Source organism: Barbus barbus, assembly GCF_936440315.1.
Source record: "Barbus barbus genome assembly, chromosome: 2".
NCBI classification, from domain to species: domain Eukaryota; kingdom Metazoa; phylum Chordata; class Actinopteri; order Cypriniformes; family Cyprinidae; genus Barbus; species Barbus barbus.
Genome location: NC_136730.1, coordinates 9086529 through 9102938, shown reverse-complemented (window position 1 = coordinate 9102938; position 16410 = coordinate 9086529). Strand labels below are relative to the sequence as shown.

General features: G+C 34.8%; 1 protein-coding gene across 2 annotated transcripts in view; it reads left to right on the top strand.

The window, feature by feature from the left end:
* Positions 1-16410, top strand: part of LOC306842741 (echinoderm microtubule-associated protein-like 3) — a 34813-nt gene that overhangs the window by 15783 nt on the left and 2620 nt on the right. For both annotated transcript variants that reach the window (XM_079373786.1, XM_079373785.1), the window contains 15 exons: positions 1483-1596; positions 2666-2694; positions 6212-6241; positions 6437-6557; positions 7312-7461; positions 7550-7619; positions 8080-8190; positions 9688-9783; positions 13172-13306; positions 13963-14101; positions 14456-14607; positions 14720-14845; positions 14990-15121; positions 16058-16125; positions 16246-16334. In XM_079373786.1, the coding sequence (XP_079229912.1) occupies positions 1483-1596; positions 2666-2694; positions 6212-6241; positions 6437-6557; positions 7312-7461; positions 7550-7619; positions 8080-8190; positions 9688-9783; positions 13172-13306; positions 13963-14101; positions 14456-14607; positions 14720-14845; positions 14990-15121; positions 16058-16125; positions 16246-16334 (1562 nt within the window). The remainder of the gene's footprint in view (positions 1-1482; positions 1597-2665; positions 2695-6211; positions 6242-6436; positions 6558-7311; positions 7462-7549; positions 7620-8079; positions 8191-9687; positions 9784-13171; positions 13307-13962; positions 14102-14455; positions 14608-14719; positions 14846-14989; positions 15122-16057; positions 16126-16245; positions 16335-16410) is intronic.

The window sequence follows — 16410 nt, the reverse complement described above, 5'->3', positions numbered from 1 at the left end:
AATGCAAGATTATGTTTACATAGTTAAAAATGACCTATAGTGGCCCCCTAAGCTTCTTAACGTTCAAGGCTATTTCAGATGGTGGTCTGTAACTTGTCACTCTTCTGCTGGATTAGCACTGAATGAAAACAAATGTGCAGTTTTAATAGCATTCCATGCAGACATACTCTGAAACTAACAGCGTACCATGAACAGAGCAACGAGTTTGATTGTTAAATGCATGACAAGTTCCATGCACTGATTAAGTGGACATTGACCATATGTTACATTCAAAACAAAGTTACGAAACACATAGTTTACCTTGTTCTGACTTGTTTTTTGGCATAAGGTGCTCTAAATTAATCTTGAATTTGGCTTTATTGTTTTAACAATATTGGTATAAAATTTGTTTTATATCTGTGATATGTAAATATGACTTTTTTTTTAAATGTGCATTCAATTAGCAAGAATTTAGCTTTTATTTAGCAAAAGTGATAGTAAAGACATTTATAATGTTATGTAATGTTAATGTTTATAACTCTGTTTCACATAAATTAAATATCTTATGAACTTTCTATTCATCTTAGAAGAAAAAAAAATATTAAGCAGTACATATGTTGAAAATTCAGCTTCGCCATCACAGAAATAATTTGCATTTCAAAATATTTTCTAATAGAAACAGTTGCTTTAAATTGTAATAATGTTTCATAATATCGCTGTTTACAGTGTTTTTGATCAAATAAATGCAAACATGGTGAGCATTATAGACCTCTTCCAAAAATATAAAAAATCTTACTTTTGCACTGTAAACTACATAAGACAAAAATAATTAAATGAACTATTATTTAATTAAACATTTGTGCTTGATTAATTTACAAGACTTTTTTCAAATATTGTGTGAGCAGCCTGGGTAGTGTATTGGTGTAACGCTCATTTCGGCTGCCTTGTAAAATGTGTCATATAAAGTGTGACAGGATTCAGCTTTATTGAAGAGTGGACAGCCCCCTCTATCAGCTGAGTTTCACTTCTCCTTCTGTCACCACAAGTATCATCATCATTGATCACATGACCACAGATATTTCCTGTTTCGTGTAGCTTTTATTGGATGCCTCTTAGGGTATTCAGAAGAACAGGAAATGGGATGTGCTAAAGGAAACAATCCCTCAGTGAGCACAGACTCATACTCCCACACACAAAAGTTCAAATTCATTGTAACTCAAACTATTGCATTAACTCACTGATATCTGATTTACTTGCATGGTTTTGTCTGCATGATTGTGGGTGATTATGGGTTGTGGGTTTGGTAATGTGGGTGCATTTGCATGCTGCACATGTCCAAACTTGATGGGACACATAAATGGAAACATGCTAAGCACGTTCTGTCAGTTCTGTTACTGCATGTTAGCATGCTCATATCCGCATTGGTGACTGCTTGCATGAGCTCTGTGCTTCTGATTTGAATGCCACATGCAGTGACTGACTAATGTCTCTTCTTGAGATCAGGGTGAGGAGGAACAGTGAGAAAAGCAAAGACTCCCAAGAAAAGACGAAACAGCGGCTTTCTAAGAAAGCAGCCTCCTCTACAAACTTACTCACACGATCTCCAAGTCTGGAGAGGTGAGAGACCTTTTTTCTGTTCAAGCATGTGGTTTCACATAACGGAAAGCTTCAGAGTAAATAAATAATTTAAGCTCTATCAACACAATCTATGAGATGCTGTCCGTTTCTGCAGAAAATCGGCATGACTCATCCCTCAGTTTCCTGCTCTATATAAACAACACTTTGTAGATAGTTGTTATGTCCGTCCTTGTTTGGATATCATGCGAAAAGTTACCTGGTTAACCAGGTTTTATCACTTGGCCTATTAAAGAAAGGAGTGCTGCCCATCAGGCAATATGTAAGCCACCTAGTATTTCCATTGTGCTTAATTTAAGTGGGATGAGTGAAAATTATTTGGTGATAATCTTCGACAGAGTGCCACAGATGGTCATAACAGAGATTAAAGGAGTAGTTCACCCAAAAAATGAAAAATTGTTGAAAATGTACTGAAAATGACATCCAAGATGTAAATGAGTTTGTTGCTTCATCTGGAACAGATTTGGAGAAATTTAGCCGTACATCACTTGCTAACCAATGTATCCTCTGCAGAATGAGAGAACAAACTGCTTTCAGCTATAGCACAAGACCTCTGTCCATGATATCACTTTCTTGGCTGGCTTGTTTCGACTCTCATTCTGGCGGCACCCATTCACTGCAGAGGATCCATTGTTGAGCAAGTGATGTAATGCTACATTTTCTCCAAATCTGTTCTGATGAAGCAACAAACTCATCTACATCATGGATGTCCTGAGGTTGAGTACATTTTCAGCAAAAGGTCCTAAACCACATCTCGGATGGCATGAGAGTGAGTATATTTTCAGCAGATTTTCTTTTTTGGGTGAACTATTCCTTTAAGTTATATTTAATCTTTGAATGCATTTCATGGGAATCTGTTTATCATGGAATTTCTTGCAAAATGGCTCTTAAATTTATCTTATTCTCTTTTAAATTTTATAACTCAAGTATGATTTTAAACACGGCATTAAAAAAACAGACAAATTTGCACTGAAGGTATGATGTGTCTGCCATGTTAATATATAGATTTTCTGTGTCAATCACTAATTAATTGATGTGTTTGTCTCCACAGCCGGGCAAAAGACCTCATCTCTAGTACAGGTAATAAGGCATCTCTCATCTCTCCTTTTTCTTCATTATCCTTTTTTAAGCATTTCCAAACAGCATTGATCTTAACAGTCTAGCTTGGTCATAATTCAGACTTGCATAAGCCTGTGTTTCATAATTTTTTGCCGTTTATATAGAGAGAGTCAGTTACTTATGCCGCTTACAATGCTCCTTTCTATTCTCATCTCTTGTGGTGTGCTTGATTACTGGAAAAGCTGTCATGTGTTATGGATATAAGACTTTTAACCTTTCAGTCATCATGCAGTCTTTGTCTTTTCAGATTCTTACTATCAGCATTGTCAGGTTTTATTTTCTTGAATAAAATTATTATTATGTTTTTTTTCCCAGACAGTTTTTCTATGTTGACTGTTGTTGGCACACTATCAGCAAGCTCTGAAAAATGATTTGAATCTCTCTTTTTTCATTGCAAAACACAGTTGCACCAGAATAGATTGAACTAACTAGTCAACCTTTACTAATCCCAGTCCATCTAATATTATTAGGGCTGCAACTAACGATTATTTTGATAATCGATTAGTTGGCCGATTATTCTTTCGATTAATCGGATTAAAAAAATATTGACCAAAAAAAACACTATTCCACATTCTGCCCAATGTCCTTCAAACAAACGTGACAACTGAATGCTATGAAACCATACAGTGCTTAATTTATTAGACCACTTATCATAATAAAGAGAAAACATATTTTAGAAATTTGTCAAAAATTTGTTTAAATTTAAAAATGTTATTGTCATTTATTGGACATAATAATAAAAAATGGCCTCATAACAGCTTGCATTCTTGCTGGTATTGTTTATGTACTTTTTGACTGCAATTGGGTATCGCGAAAAAAAAATACTCAAATAAAAAATACAAAAAAAAAAATAAGTGCTCTGGTTTTCTTTCATAGATAACAGCAATAATGATATTATAGCATTAAAAATAGCCTACTACTGTTACTAAAAAGCTTACACATATTGGAGTACTAACCAGTACAGAAAGCCGAAAAATTATTTTGGTTATCACCAATACTGTTACTTTAGAGCAGCAGTGGCACAAACCTTACATAGACACATTGTTAAACTTACATAAATTTGTTAAGCATTGTAAAAATTGAATATAGTTTAAACCTCTATTAAAAATTAAAATAATAAAGATAATAATAAAGACGAATAAAAACACAAACTCAGTGTTAACCAACAGGTAAGAGTAATGTTCTGCAGGAACTACTTTGATCACAGTCACCTCGTCATTTCTTTATCCTGTAAAAGGCCGTTATGGAGCGTCTCATGTTTATATTCAGACAGACAATTACACGCTGTTATCCCTTTAAAGTTCCTACTCTCATAAAATATTTTAATTTATTTTAAACCTTAAATTAACTTTCAACAACAGATAATTCAGCACAGTGGATATGTTTGCGCTGAAAAGCCTATTAATTGTCTCCCTCTCTACTGTGTTCTGTCCGTCTGACGCGCGTGCGCGCGCCCGCCGCGCCGGCGCTCTTTCGGTATTTTAAACTTAACACAGACTGTCAGGACGGACCTTTATGCAAAAATGGAAATGCTCGCGTGAATTTGTGGCATTTATAGATAAGGATATGACCGTAAACGGAACGTTTTTGCGCTGAGGACGCACACGCATCTGTCAAAGCGCCTGACAGGGCAAGCCATTACTCTTATGCATTAACTTAAAGCTTAAAATAAAGAATTATCATGTTTTGGGCAGCTTGGATCACGTGCTTCTCCGGCAGAATCTCATTCTGTTTCCTCCACTATTTTTAGATGCATTTTGTCCATAGAAATGCATTATTCAGTGCCGTAATTTGACTAACCACCTGAAGTTGGACGTACACTGTGGGCAGACCCGATTAATCGATAATGAGAATCGTTGTCGATGATTTTCATAATCGATAATAATCGATTTTATCGATTAGTTGTTGCAGCCCTAAATATTATTTTAAAAGGTTTCTGTGTTTATATACACTACCGTTCAAAATATTTTTTTGTACGTTTTTAAAAGAAGACTCTTACACTCACCAAGGCTACATTTATTTGATCAAAAATGCAGTAAAAACAGTAATATTATTACAATTTTAAATAATGATTTAATATATTTTAAAATGTAATTTATGTCTGTGATTCACAGCTGAATTTTCATCATTATTACTCCAGTCTTCAGTGTCACATGATCCGTCAGAAATCGTGATCCACCCAAATTTCTTATTATTATTATTATTATTAATGTTGTAATCAGTTATGCTGCTTAATATTTTTGTGGAAAACTGTAACAGTTTCTCAGGGTTCTTTGATTAATAGAAGAAAAGAACAGCATTTATTTGAAATAGAAATCCTCTGTAACATTATAAATGTCTTTACAGTCACTTTTGAACAATTTAATGAATCCTTGCTCAATAAAAGTATTAATTTCTTTAAAAAAAACAACTAAATCTTACAGACCCCAGTCTATCTAGCCACAGACCCCTTTCAGTAGCTTCATGGACCGAATTTTGAAAACCCAATTCATAACAGAATAAAATAGATTAGAGAGCAGTTTCTGTCTAAATGCTTCGAGATGCAGTGAGGTCACTGTCATATAAACATTTATGAGCATGCATTACTCAGCACAGCCGACACAGCCATCAGTGGCCTCATGTCTAGTCTTTATATATTTATTTGTTTGTTTATTCATTATGCGTGTGCAGGTGCAGGTTTCCTTCAGCAGTGAGACACAGAAGATCTTGTGCTCACGCTGGAAAGTTACTCTCGCTGGTTATGCAACTGCACTACTCTAGTTTTCTGTCCGGGATGATGGATGTATTTTTCCCTTTCCCTGCGTGCCAGATATTCACACCACCTTTTCACAACACTGCCTTGGCCGTTTCATTTGTGTGCGTGTGGCGTTTTAATAATTTATTCACCTGCATTTAATGGCTGGGAAAAGCAAATGAGGGGTTTTATTTGAAATATCATGACTGCGCTCAACATCAAACATATGTTGTTTTTCCTTCGGGGATGAAACTGACACATTTATGGAATGTTGTTTCGGCGTCACCTGGGTGACATCCATCTGATAACATTGGCACAAGGGTCCTTCTGGAGTCGTATATGGTTTCATCTTAAAACCATATGATGCTTCTGAGGAATGTGAGATGTTCCCACTTTCTCTCGTATCAAAACAACCCATATTATCTAAAAAAGACCTTCGAAGGTCAGTGATGTTGTGACGCAGACTTTGATTATTAGTTTCTGGCTGTTGCTTTTATTGTCATTCCATTGCAGTTGACACACAGATTGATTTGCTTGCCTCACTGCTTTTGAAAAGCCCTGTTAAAAACAGTTTTCCCCCTCAGTGCAGACCAGAGCCAGGTCCAGACAATCACAGTGATGAGTCAGAGGTGTTCTCAGTGGAGCTCCCTGTAGAGTCAGTTGGAGCGCAGTTGGGCTGCAGGGATTTTTGATGTGTTTTGCAGCTGCAGAGATAATTTTTGTTTGCGTTTTCTCTTTTAACAGGATCTCAGGGGTCCAGGAGAGGAACTCAAAGTAGGTTTCAATCATGGTTTTGGTTCTAAGTAATTGGTGCCTAAAATATTTTTGTATAAAATATTAATTTTACATTTTTTATGTTGTATAAATTGTATTCTTGAAGTTAACAAATCCAAATTATAGTACTCATTGCAACTAGCAACAATAAACGTATTTTCATGTTGTGCATTCTCCCTTTTATTTTTCTCACAGGTCAGTCAATCAAGATGTTCATCCGTGGACGACCAATCACCATGTACATTCCTTCAAACATTCAAAACTACGAGGAGCTGAAAATGGATCTTCCCTCACAGAAACTGGATCTGGATTGGGTGTATCCTAAAACAATTCTTTTAACTTTTTTTTTTTAAGAATTTTTTTAAATTACCGTAATTATTTAAAAATGAATTAAATTATAAATGAACTTACTTTCATATAAATTATTTGTAAGTAATTATAGAATAAATTATATTATATACCATTTTTATATTTAATATACTATATTATATTGTAAAATACATGCAGTTTTATTATAAAACGATATAAATATTTGACTGTTATCATCTATATATATATATATATATATATATATATATATATATATATATATATATATATATATATATAGAGAGAGAGAGAGAGAGATTTAAAAAAAAAATCTGATTCCAATAAAAGAATTGGAAAAAGAATGCTGTGTATTCAAATTATATTCATGTTTAACTCTTTTTCAAAAATTCCAAAAATAAACACTATATATTTTTAATTAAATCTGTTTCATGCTTAGTCACCTACATTTTTAAGCTGATAAATATTTAGACAGTTCCCCTAACTATTGACTTATTGAAAGAAAGCACATATTTTTTCAATGCATAGAACTTATGCTTTCTCAATTTCTCATTTTTTGGGTGTACACCGAAAAAAAGCCAAGTCTGGAACAAAACCTGTTCTCTCTGTTATTTTGGAAACTGTATCAATCATCATTTTCTTAAAAGCTTATATTACCTCACGTTGCTAAACGCAGTGAATTAGATTTCCTTTATATAATGTAAACATCTTAGCAAATGTTCCTTGACCCTTTTTATTTTCAGCTACGGTTACCGGGGACGGGACTGTCGAGCAAACCTTTACCTGTTGCCGTCTGGAGAAGCAGTTTATTTTATTGCATGTGTGGTGGCTCTGTATCATATCGGCAACCAAACGCAAAGACATTATCGGAAACACACAGACTGCGTCAGATGGTGAGTTTGAAGAGTTATGTATTTAGATGTACACCTAATTTTTTTTCTGATTATGTTCTTACTTTTTCTTTTACTTGTTGGCATGTAGTCTTGCCATCCACCCAGACAAGGTGCGTGTAGCATCCGGACAGACAGCGGGAGTAGACAAAGATGGCAAGGTGAGATTCACATGAATAATTTTGCATTTTACTGATTACCAAGATGTGATGTTATCATGTATTTTCAGTTTTACGAGGCAAATAATTAGCATGTTTTTTGACATTGAATAGTTTGGGAAGTCAGAACTGTGGTGTGACGTGCTATGCGACATATAAAAACTATTTCATACAGCATTTTACTAATTCCATTATTTATTTATTTATCTATTATTTATTATTTTTATGAATGGCTCTTGTTCGTTTTTTTTAGATGCTTTGAATAATGTTAAATATGATGAATGCATAATAAATTAAACTGTGAATGCAAAATAGTGATTTTTTTCTGAAAAATGTGATGATTTTTTTTGAAAATTTGGTGTAAAAGTCTGTTATGCAGCCCTAAAAACATTAACCGAAAATCTTGAATAAAACAAACAAATAAACTGCATGTGCTTTCTGTGTGTGCATGTGTCTATGTCAGCCTCTTCAGCCCTTTGTGCACATCTGGGACTCCAAAACGCTAGTGACACTGCAACAGATCGGCCTCGGCACATTTGAGCGAGGTGTCGGAGCCCTAGCGTTTTCCAGTTCAGTAAGTATTGCTTCCCATTCTACATTCTTTCCAGTTCAAATACAGACAGAATAGACTGTTGTTCACATGTATTAAACCATGGGTCGCGGAAGCGGGGGGGGCCGTCTGGGTTACTTTTGAGGTCTGGTACAAATATGACATGAGCTACAAAAAACCATAGGCTCGTATGTATGCAGGTTTATTCATTAAAAGATCGCAATGTCGATTCAAACACGCTATCTTATTCCACTATGTCAATTAAACCTTTGAAATCACATCACATCGGAATAAATATCAACCTGCTTTCGCGCAGCCACTGATCCAGAGAGAGCAGCGTTCATCAAATGCTTTGTTTGAAACAGCTTCACAAACAGTATTGCACAGTGGGCTACATTTCTGTGTTGCAAAAATTACATAATAACGAAAGTATTGGGATGAATGTTTTTTTAATTTGATTTCGGATATACACTCTGATATTGTGGCAGCTGTGATCAAAACAAGTAGGCCAATTAGGAACTATTAGGAACTAATGATACGCTTAAAAAAAAAAAAAAAAAAAAAGATTGTTACATTATGCATGTTAAATGTATTTGATCATTCAAGAGATTTGTTCAAAACCTCTGGATGAAACAAGTCTTTTTATTTTTTTCAAATGATTTTTTATATAGGCTATCCTAATTAATTATTTAATTTAATACATATTTTTAAATAGATTCATTATAACATTTTAGACATTTATACTAGACTTATTTATAACATTAAATAAAACATTTAGTCAGAAACTCAAGTAAATTACATTGTTTGGTTGTCTAATGTTTGTTTTCAGGACCTTGGGAGAATCATGGCATAAAAATACATGGACTAACATATGATCTAACTAATACCCTACTGTTTTTAGCCTATTATATTATATGTTATTATGTATGTTTATGAACTATGTATGAATTATGTAGTTATGCATCTTTCTATATATATATATATATATATATATATATATAAAGAGAATAAGAAAGACGTCTCCTATGCTCACAGATGTGATCGAAAATACAATAATAACATAAAAATGTTAAATATGTAAATGAAACAGTAATAAAATGCAGTAATAAAAAACAGTAATATTGTGAAATATTATCACAATTTTAAAACAACTGTTTTCTATTTGAATAATCTGTTGAATAAACTTTTTTTTACTTTTTCAACATTGATAATAATATGAAGCACCAAATCAGCGTATTATAATGATTTCTGAAGGATTGCATCACACTAAAGATGGGGGTAATGGCTGCTGAAAATTCAGATTTGGCATAAATAAATTACATTTTGAAATATATTAAAATGGCAAACATTTATTTTAAATTGTAATATTTCACATTATTACTGTTCTTAATGTACTTTTTTATAAAAATGCCTGCAGCCTTGATGAGCATAAGAATCATCTTTCCAGAATTTTAAAACCCATAATTATTCCAAACTTTTGACTGGTAGTGTATTATTAATAGTATTATTATTTTTTTACAGGATGCTGGGACATTCCTGTGTGTGATCGACGATTCCAATGAACACATGCTTTCTGTGTGGGACTGGAATAAAAACATAAAGCATGTTGAAGTTAAGGTGTGTTCACATACTCACATACACACAGACACACACACAGAGAAATGCATGTTCGGTATATACACACCACTTCCCTTTCCCCTTTCAAAAAATACAAAAGGGAAGTGGTGTGTGGCCAAGTATGATGACCCATACTCGGAATTTGTGCTCTGCGTTTAACCCATCCAAGTGCACACACACAGCAGTGAACATACACCCGGAGCAGTGGGCAGCCCGGGGAGCAGTTGGGGGTTCGGTGCCTTGCTCAAGGGTCTCACCTCAGTCGTGGTATTGAGGGTAGAGAGAGTGTTGGTTATTCACTCCCCCACCTACAATCCCTGCCGGACCCAAGACTCGAACCCACGACCTTCGGGTTACAATCCAACTCTCTATCCATTAGGCCACGACTGCCCATAAGCTACACAGTTATAGTATACATTCACTTGATTAGTAGCCTAGCAATATTTTTTCAAGCACATGCTCAATATTTCCTAATAAAAACTCCAGGTTCGACCCTCCATCATATCCGAGTTCTAAATTTTACTTTTTAAGATGAATTATCCTAGTGATTATTTCAGCTCTGACTGAATCTACAGCCAGCTGCCTGCATTCTGTAAAGCCGTCAGCTTTATTGTGGATGGTTTTTTAGCTCTGTGGAATCCTTTGTCCTAAATGTTTCCTCCTCCTGCTGCACGAGCGGTTTGAGCGGGGTTGCTATGGGAGCAACTAAATATTTTACAGTAGATTTGTATGAGTGATTGCGAGCGTTTTAAGAACTGGCCATTTGTGTGAAGTAATATTTCTTTCTCGTGGTTTATTTTTGGGCTGTACTGCCAGTAATGGATTTAGGAAGTAGTTGGACTTAGAATAGCATGCCGCATTGTCAAGGTTCTGTTTGCTGACTGAGTTCATCTAGATTTTCATCTCAATGTGAATTGGTTTATTTTTTTAAAGTCAGTTTGCGGTGAGATAAATATCATTCAGAAATTTCACATGCCCTTCAGATGTGTGTTTGAGGCGAAAATCTGGAAATAATAGTGCTTGAAGATGAACATACACAGCCCTCCAAAAGTTTGGAAATGCCCTAGAAAAGTGGGGTTTTGGACAATATTGGCATGAATCCTTTTTAATTTGTGATAATTTTGCACTGATAAGGGACAACACAAACTACGAAAACATTTATACATAGAAAAAACTTAAATTTTCGATTAATCAAAATATCCACCATTAGCAGCTATTACAGCTCTGCATAATCTGGGCATCCGAGCTGTCAGATTATTCAAACATTGACTTGATACTGTATATTACTCCAAGCCTCCTGAAGGATTGCCCAAAGATGATTCACACTGGTTGGACACTTCTTACGGACATCACGGTCCAGTTCCTCCCATAGTAGCTCAATTGGGTTGAGGTCAGGTGGTTGGGGAGGCCATTCCATGACAGACATGATGCCATCTGACTGTTTCCTCTCCAAATAGGATTTGCACATCTTGGAAGTGTGCTTGGGGTCATTGTTTTATTGGAAGGTTTAGGAAGGTTGGGGTGTTTCCAAACTTTTGGAGGGCAGTGTACAGAACACGGTTGCAATACAAATTTTAGAAATCATAAACAATGACAATATCTTCTGCAGAGCTTTGAAGATGTATATACAGTTTCTGGATTACACCTTTTAATAACACAGGAAAATTACAGTCATTTTCTGTCATTAAACTGACATGAGCTGCTATTGCAGCTGAAGATTGACTGGATGTTTGAAGCAGAATTGCAGCTTTTCTCTTATAATAACACAGAGCCACTGGCACATAGTCATATATACTGTGGAAAACCATACAGTCATGGCCAAAAATATCGGCACCCTTGGTAAATATGATCAAAGAAGGCTGTGAAAATTAATCTGCATTGTTAATCCTTTTGATCTTTTATTTAAAACATTCACAAAACTCTAACCTTTCATTGGATAATAAGAATTTAAAATGGGGGAAATATCATTATGAAATAAATGTTTTTCTCTAATACATAATTGCCACAATTAACAGCACCCTTTTATTCAATACTTTTTGAAACCTCCATGCCTGATGAGATTAGAGAACACCTGACAAGAGATCAGAGACCATTCCTTCATCCAGAATCACTCCAGACCCTTCAGATTCACAGCTCCATGTTGGTGCTTCTTCTCTTCAGTTCAGTTCACTCATTTTCTACAGGGTTCAGGTCAGAGGACTGGAATGGCCAGCAGAAGCTTGGTTTTGTACTCAGTGACCCATTTTTGTGTTGTTTTTGAGGTTTGTGTTTGGATTATTGTCTGTTTGGAAGATCCAAACATGGCCCATTATAATTTCTAACAGAGTCAGTCACTTATTGATTTTTTATCTTTTGGTATTTGATAGAATCCATGAAGCCATGTGTCTAAACAAGATGTCCAGGACCTCCAGCAGAAATATAGGCCCACAACATCAAAAATACAGCAGTATATTTCATTGTACTTTTTATCCCTGTGTTACACCAAACCCATCTTGAGTGTTTGCTGCTAAAAAGCAAATTTTTTAGTTTCATCTGACCATAGAAGCCAGTCCCATTTGAAGTTCCAGTCGTGTCTGATAACTGAATATGCTGGAGTTTGTTTTTGGATGAGCTAGGAGAATTTTTCTTGAAACACTCCCAAACAACATGTGGTGATGTAGGTGCTGGTTGACAATTTTTTTTAAAGGTTTTCTGACCCCGAAACTCAACTGTTTTCTGCAATTCTCCAGCTGTGGTCCTTGGAGAGTCTTTAGCCACTCAAACTCTCCTCCTCACCGTGCATTAGGACGATATAGACACACGTCCTCTTCCAGGCAGTTTATAACATTTTCTGTTGATTGGAAATTCTTAATTATTGCCCTGATGGTGGAAATGGGAATTTTCACTGCTCTAGCTCTTTTCTTAAAGCCACTTCACTAATTTGTGAAGCTCAATTATCTTTTTCTGCACATCAGAAATATATTCTTTGGTTTTTCTCATTGTGATGGATGATTAAGGTCATTTGGGCTTTGTTTTCCCTCCTATTTATATTTCTGTGAAACAAGAATCCATGGCTGGATAATTTCATGGAGTGCTCAAAATTGTGAATCTGAATGGGAATATACTTCAGAGATATTTTACTCATAAGAATTTCTAGGGGTACCAATAATGGTGTCCAACATGTATTTGAGAAAATCATTTATTTCACAATGATATTTCCCCCCATTTTAAATTCTTATTATCCAATGAAAGGTTAGATTTTTGTGAATTTTTTTTAATAAAAGATCAAAAGGATTAACAATGCAGATTAATTTTCACAGCCTTCTTTGATCATATTTACCAAGGGTGCTGATATTTTTGGCCATGACTGTATGTCTTCACGCTGTGCGTTTATGTGTGTGTGTTTCAGAACACTAATGAGGCAGTTTTGGCTGTGGACTTCAGCCTAACAGACACCAACAACATCATCTCCTGTGGCAAGTCCCACGTCTACTTCTGGACCATGAGCGCTGGCACACTGACCAAGAAACAGGGCATCTTTGGAGTGAGTCCATATTTGGCCACTAAGTTGACTGTCCTCCACTGTAAATTTGGTATCATTTGCTTTTCCATGTATGAAATGGGAATAAATTATATGAATTAACAGCAACTCTCTTACAAAAATGGACTATGGTATTACCATATTTTAGTGAAGTTATCATATAAGATGAATTTAAAAAAAATATATATGAAAAAAAGTGTATCACAGTTTAATAAAATTAAGAAACTCAACTGTTTTCAACATTTAAAAAAAATGTTTCTTGAACACCAAATCATCATTAGAATAATTTCTGAAGGATCGTGTGACACTGAAGACTAGATTAATAATGCTGAAAATTCAGCTTTGCATCAAAGGAATAAATTGCATTTCATTAAATAATATTTACATTTTAATTATATGTTTTAATGTATTTTTGACTTCTTTCTTTCTAAAAACTCCAAACTTTTTAACAGTAATGTACCTTATTACCGGTATTTCTGTGTGATACCATCAGTATACTATTATCATTTTAAGTACTTTTTTTTGCTGTAATATGCCTTAAAATTAGCTTATGATTAGCTTTAACGGATAGAACCACTTCATAATGTATGTAGCTATGAATTCACTCATAGTTTAGTATTTGTTAGTGTTGGTGATTTTGTTCATTGTTTCATTAACAGAAATACAAAAAGCCCAAGTTCGTCCTGTGCTTCGTGTTCAGTCTTACGGGTGATGTGTTGACGGGAGACTCTGAGGGGAACATTCTCACCTGGGGAAAATCAGCTGCTGATATCAAAACATTAGGAAAAGGAGCAAAGGGTAAGCAAAACGATTTCCTAATTTTTGCCTGATAGACTTCAATTTTAAGTATTACTAGGGATACACAATATTTATCAGTACTGTATCGGTTTTCATCAAAAATTAAATCATCTGTTTCACGTGGTTCTATGATAAAATACGGAAGAAATAATATGATGCTACTAAGTAACATTTTAGATATAATCATCGGCTTATCAGTATCAGTCAGAATTATTAACTTTATAAATGTACAATAATTTTTCCTTTACCTTTAACTATTTTTTTAATAAAGCCTCTATTTATTTGAAAAACTATAGATACTGTTCGTCTTTTCAAATACACTTTGCCACTTTTTTCTTCTCTCCCTGCCTGCAGAGACATTTCAGATCATGAAGCAGACACGTGCTCACGAGGGCAGTGTTTTCACTATGTGCGTCCTGCAGGGTGGAGCTATACTCAGCGGTGGTGGCAAGGACCGCAAGATCATCCGCTGGAGCGCAGACCTGGCACCTGAAAGAGAGTGTGAGGTGAGACATGAATCTGTGTTATTTTTGAAACTGTGCGTTTGCAGCAATGAGAGTAAATTAAACTATAGAGCTTATAAATCAAAAACATCTTGAATGGCCTTTGCTCTTCCAGATTTCTGAGAAATTTGGTGCAGTTCGCACCATTGCGGATGTAGATGGAGAGGAAATGCTTGTTGGCACAACACGAAATGCAATCCTAAGAGGAACATTTTCGGATGGGTTTGTGGCCATTGTGCAGGTAAATATATTGTATTTATATACAAATATAGTTTTTTAACAATAAAATGAACTTTTATTTAATACATTTAATTTAAAAAGCAGCTTCAACAAAATAAAGTTTTGATCTTATACTGCACTCTAAAAATGTGTATTGAATTGCCAGGGCCATGTGGATGAAATGTGGGGTCTGGCCACACACCCCACTCAGAACATATTTCTTACCTGTGGAAATGATCGTCAAGTGTGTGTGTGGAATGCAGAGGACCACAAACTAGACTGGTGCACAACATTAGAGGTCAGAGAGGTCACAGAAAACAAACTGTTAAAGGCGCACTGGGTGTGCCACTGGCTATATATTACACTTTATACTGACACCTATTGGTATGGATTCTGCATCATACAATATGCTTGGAATAGAGCAGAAGTACACAGCTGAAAGTATTTGATAATATGGGCGTTACGGAGATATATTCATTTGGTCTCAACACACTAACACCATAGTGCAGAATTTTGGGGTTATTTATTTATTTATTTAAAATGTTTTTGAAAGAAGTCTCTTGTGCTCATCAAGGTTGCATTTGTTTGATTCAGATATTCAAGAAAAAGAGTAATATTGTGAAATATTATTACAATTTATAGCAAACTGCATATTTTTATATATTAATAATCATAAAAACTAATATTAATAACTACATTTTTCAGTATGTTTAAATGACATTTATTCCTGTGATGGCAAATCTGAATTTTCAGCGTCTTCAGTGTCACATGATCCTTTAGAAATCATTCTAATATGCTGATTTGCTGCTCAAGAAACATTTCTTATTACTAGTAATGTTGAAAACAGAAATAATTTGTCGAAACCATGATGCATTTTTTCAGGATTCTTCAAAAGTTCAAAAGAACAGCATTTATATGAAATAGAAATCTTTTGTAACATTATAAATGTCCTTATCACTTTTGATCAATTCTTGCATTTTTGCTAAATAAAATTATAAATTTTTTTTTTTTTTTAAAGAAGAGAGAGAAATGTATGTATGGCAGTGTATGTAGTATACCGTTTTTGTTTACACCGCTGATGTCACACAAAAATCATTTGATTGCTCATAATTTTAAGTATATTTGGCAATCCTTTTTTAAACTTTTATGTTGGTGCGCCTCTAAAAATGTATACCAGTATTGTAAACGCTCTCTAAAGTGACAATGAATTTGACATTAACCTTTATCACTTTAGGAATCTGGTCTGTGTGCTGATTTCAGCCCAAATGGAGCTGTTGTCTCTGTTGGACTGAGTACTGGAAGGTAAAACATTTACAACACAGCTGATAACAATTACCACTTCAGTTTTATAGCAAGCTTTTTACAGTGAAATGGTCTCTTTTTAATGGCTTTATGATGGTTTTTAACCACTTACCTATATAGATGGGTTGTACTGGATCTGCAAACCAAAGAAGTGGTGTCAGACCTGACTGATGGCAATGAGCAGCTGTCTGTAATGAGATACTCACCAGGTCAGAAGTCAACAAAATCACTATAATAAAGGGCACAGTATAAAACAGAACTACACTTTTTCTGAAAATGAACCTT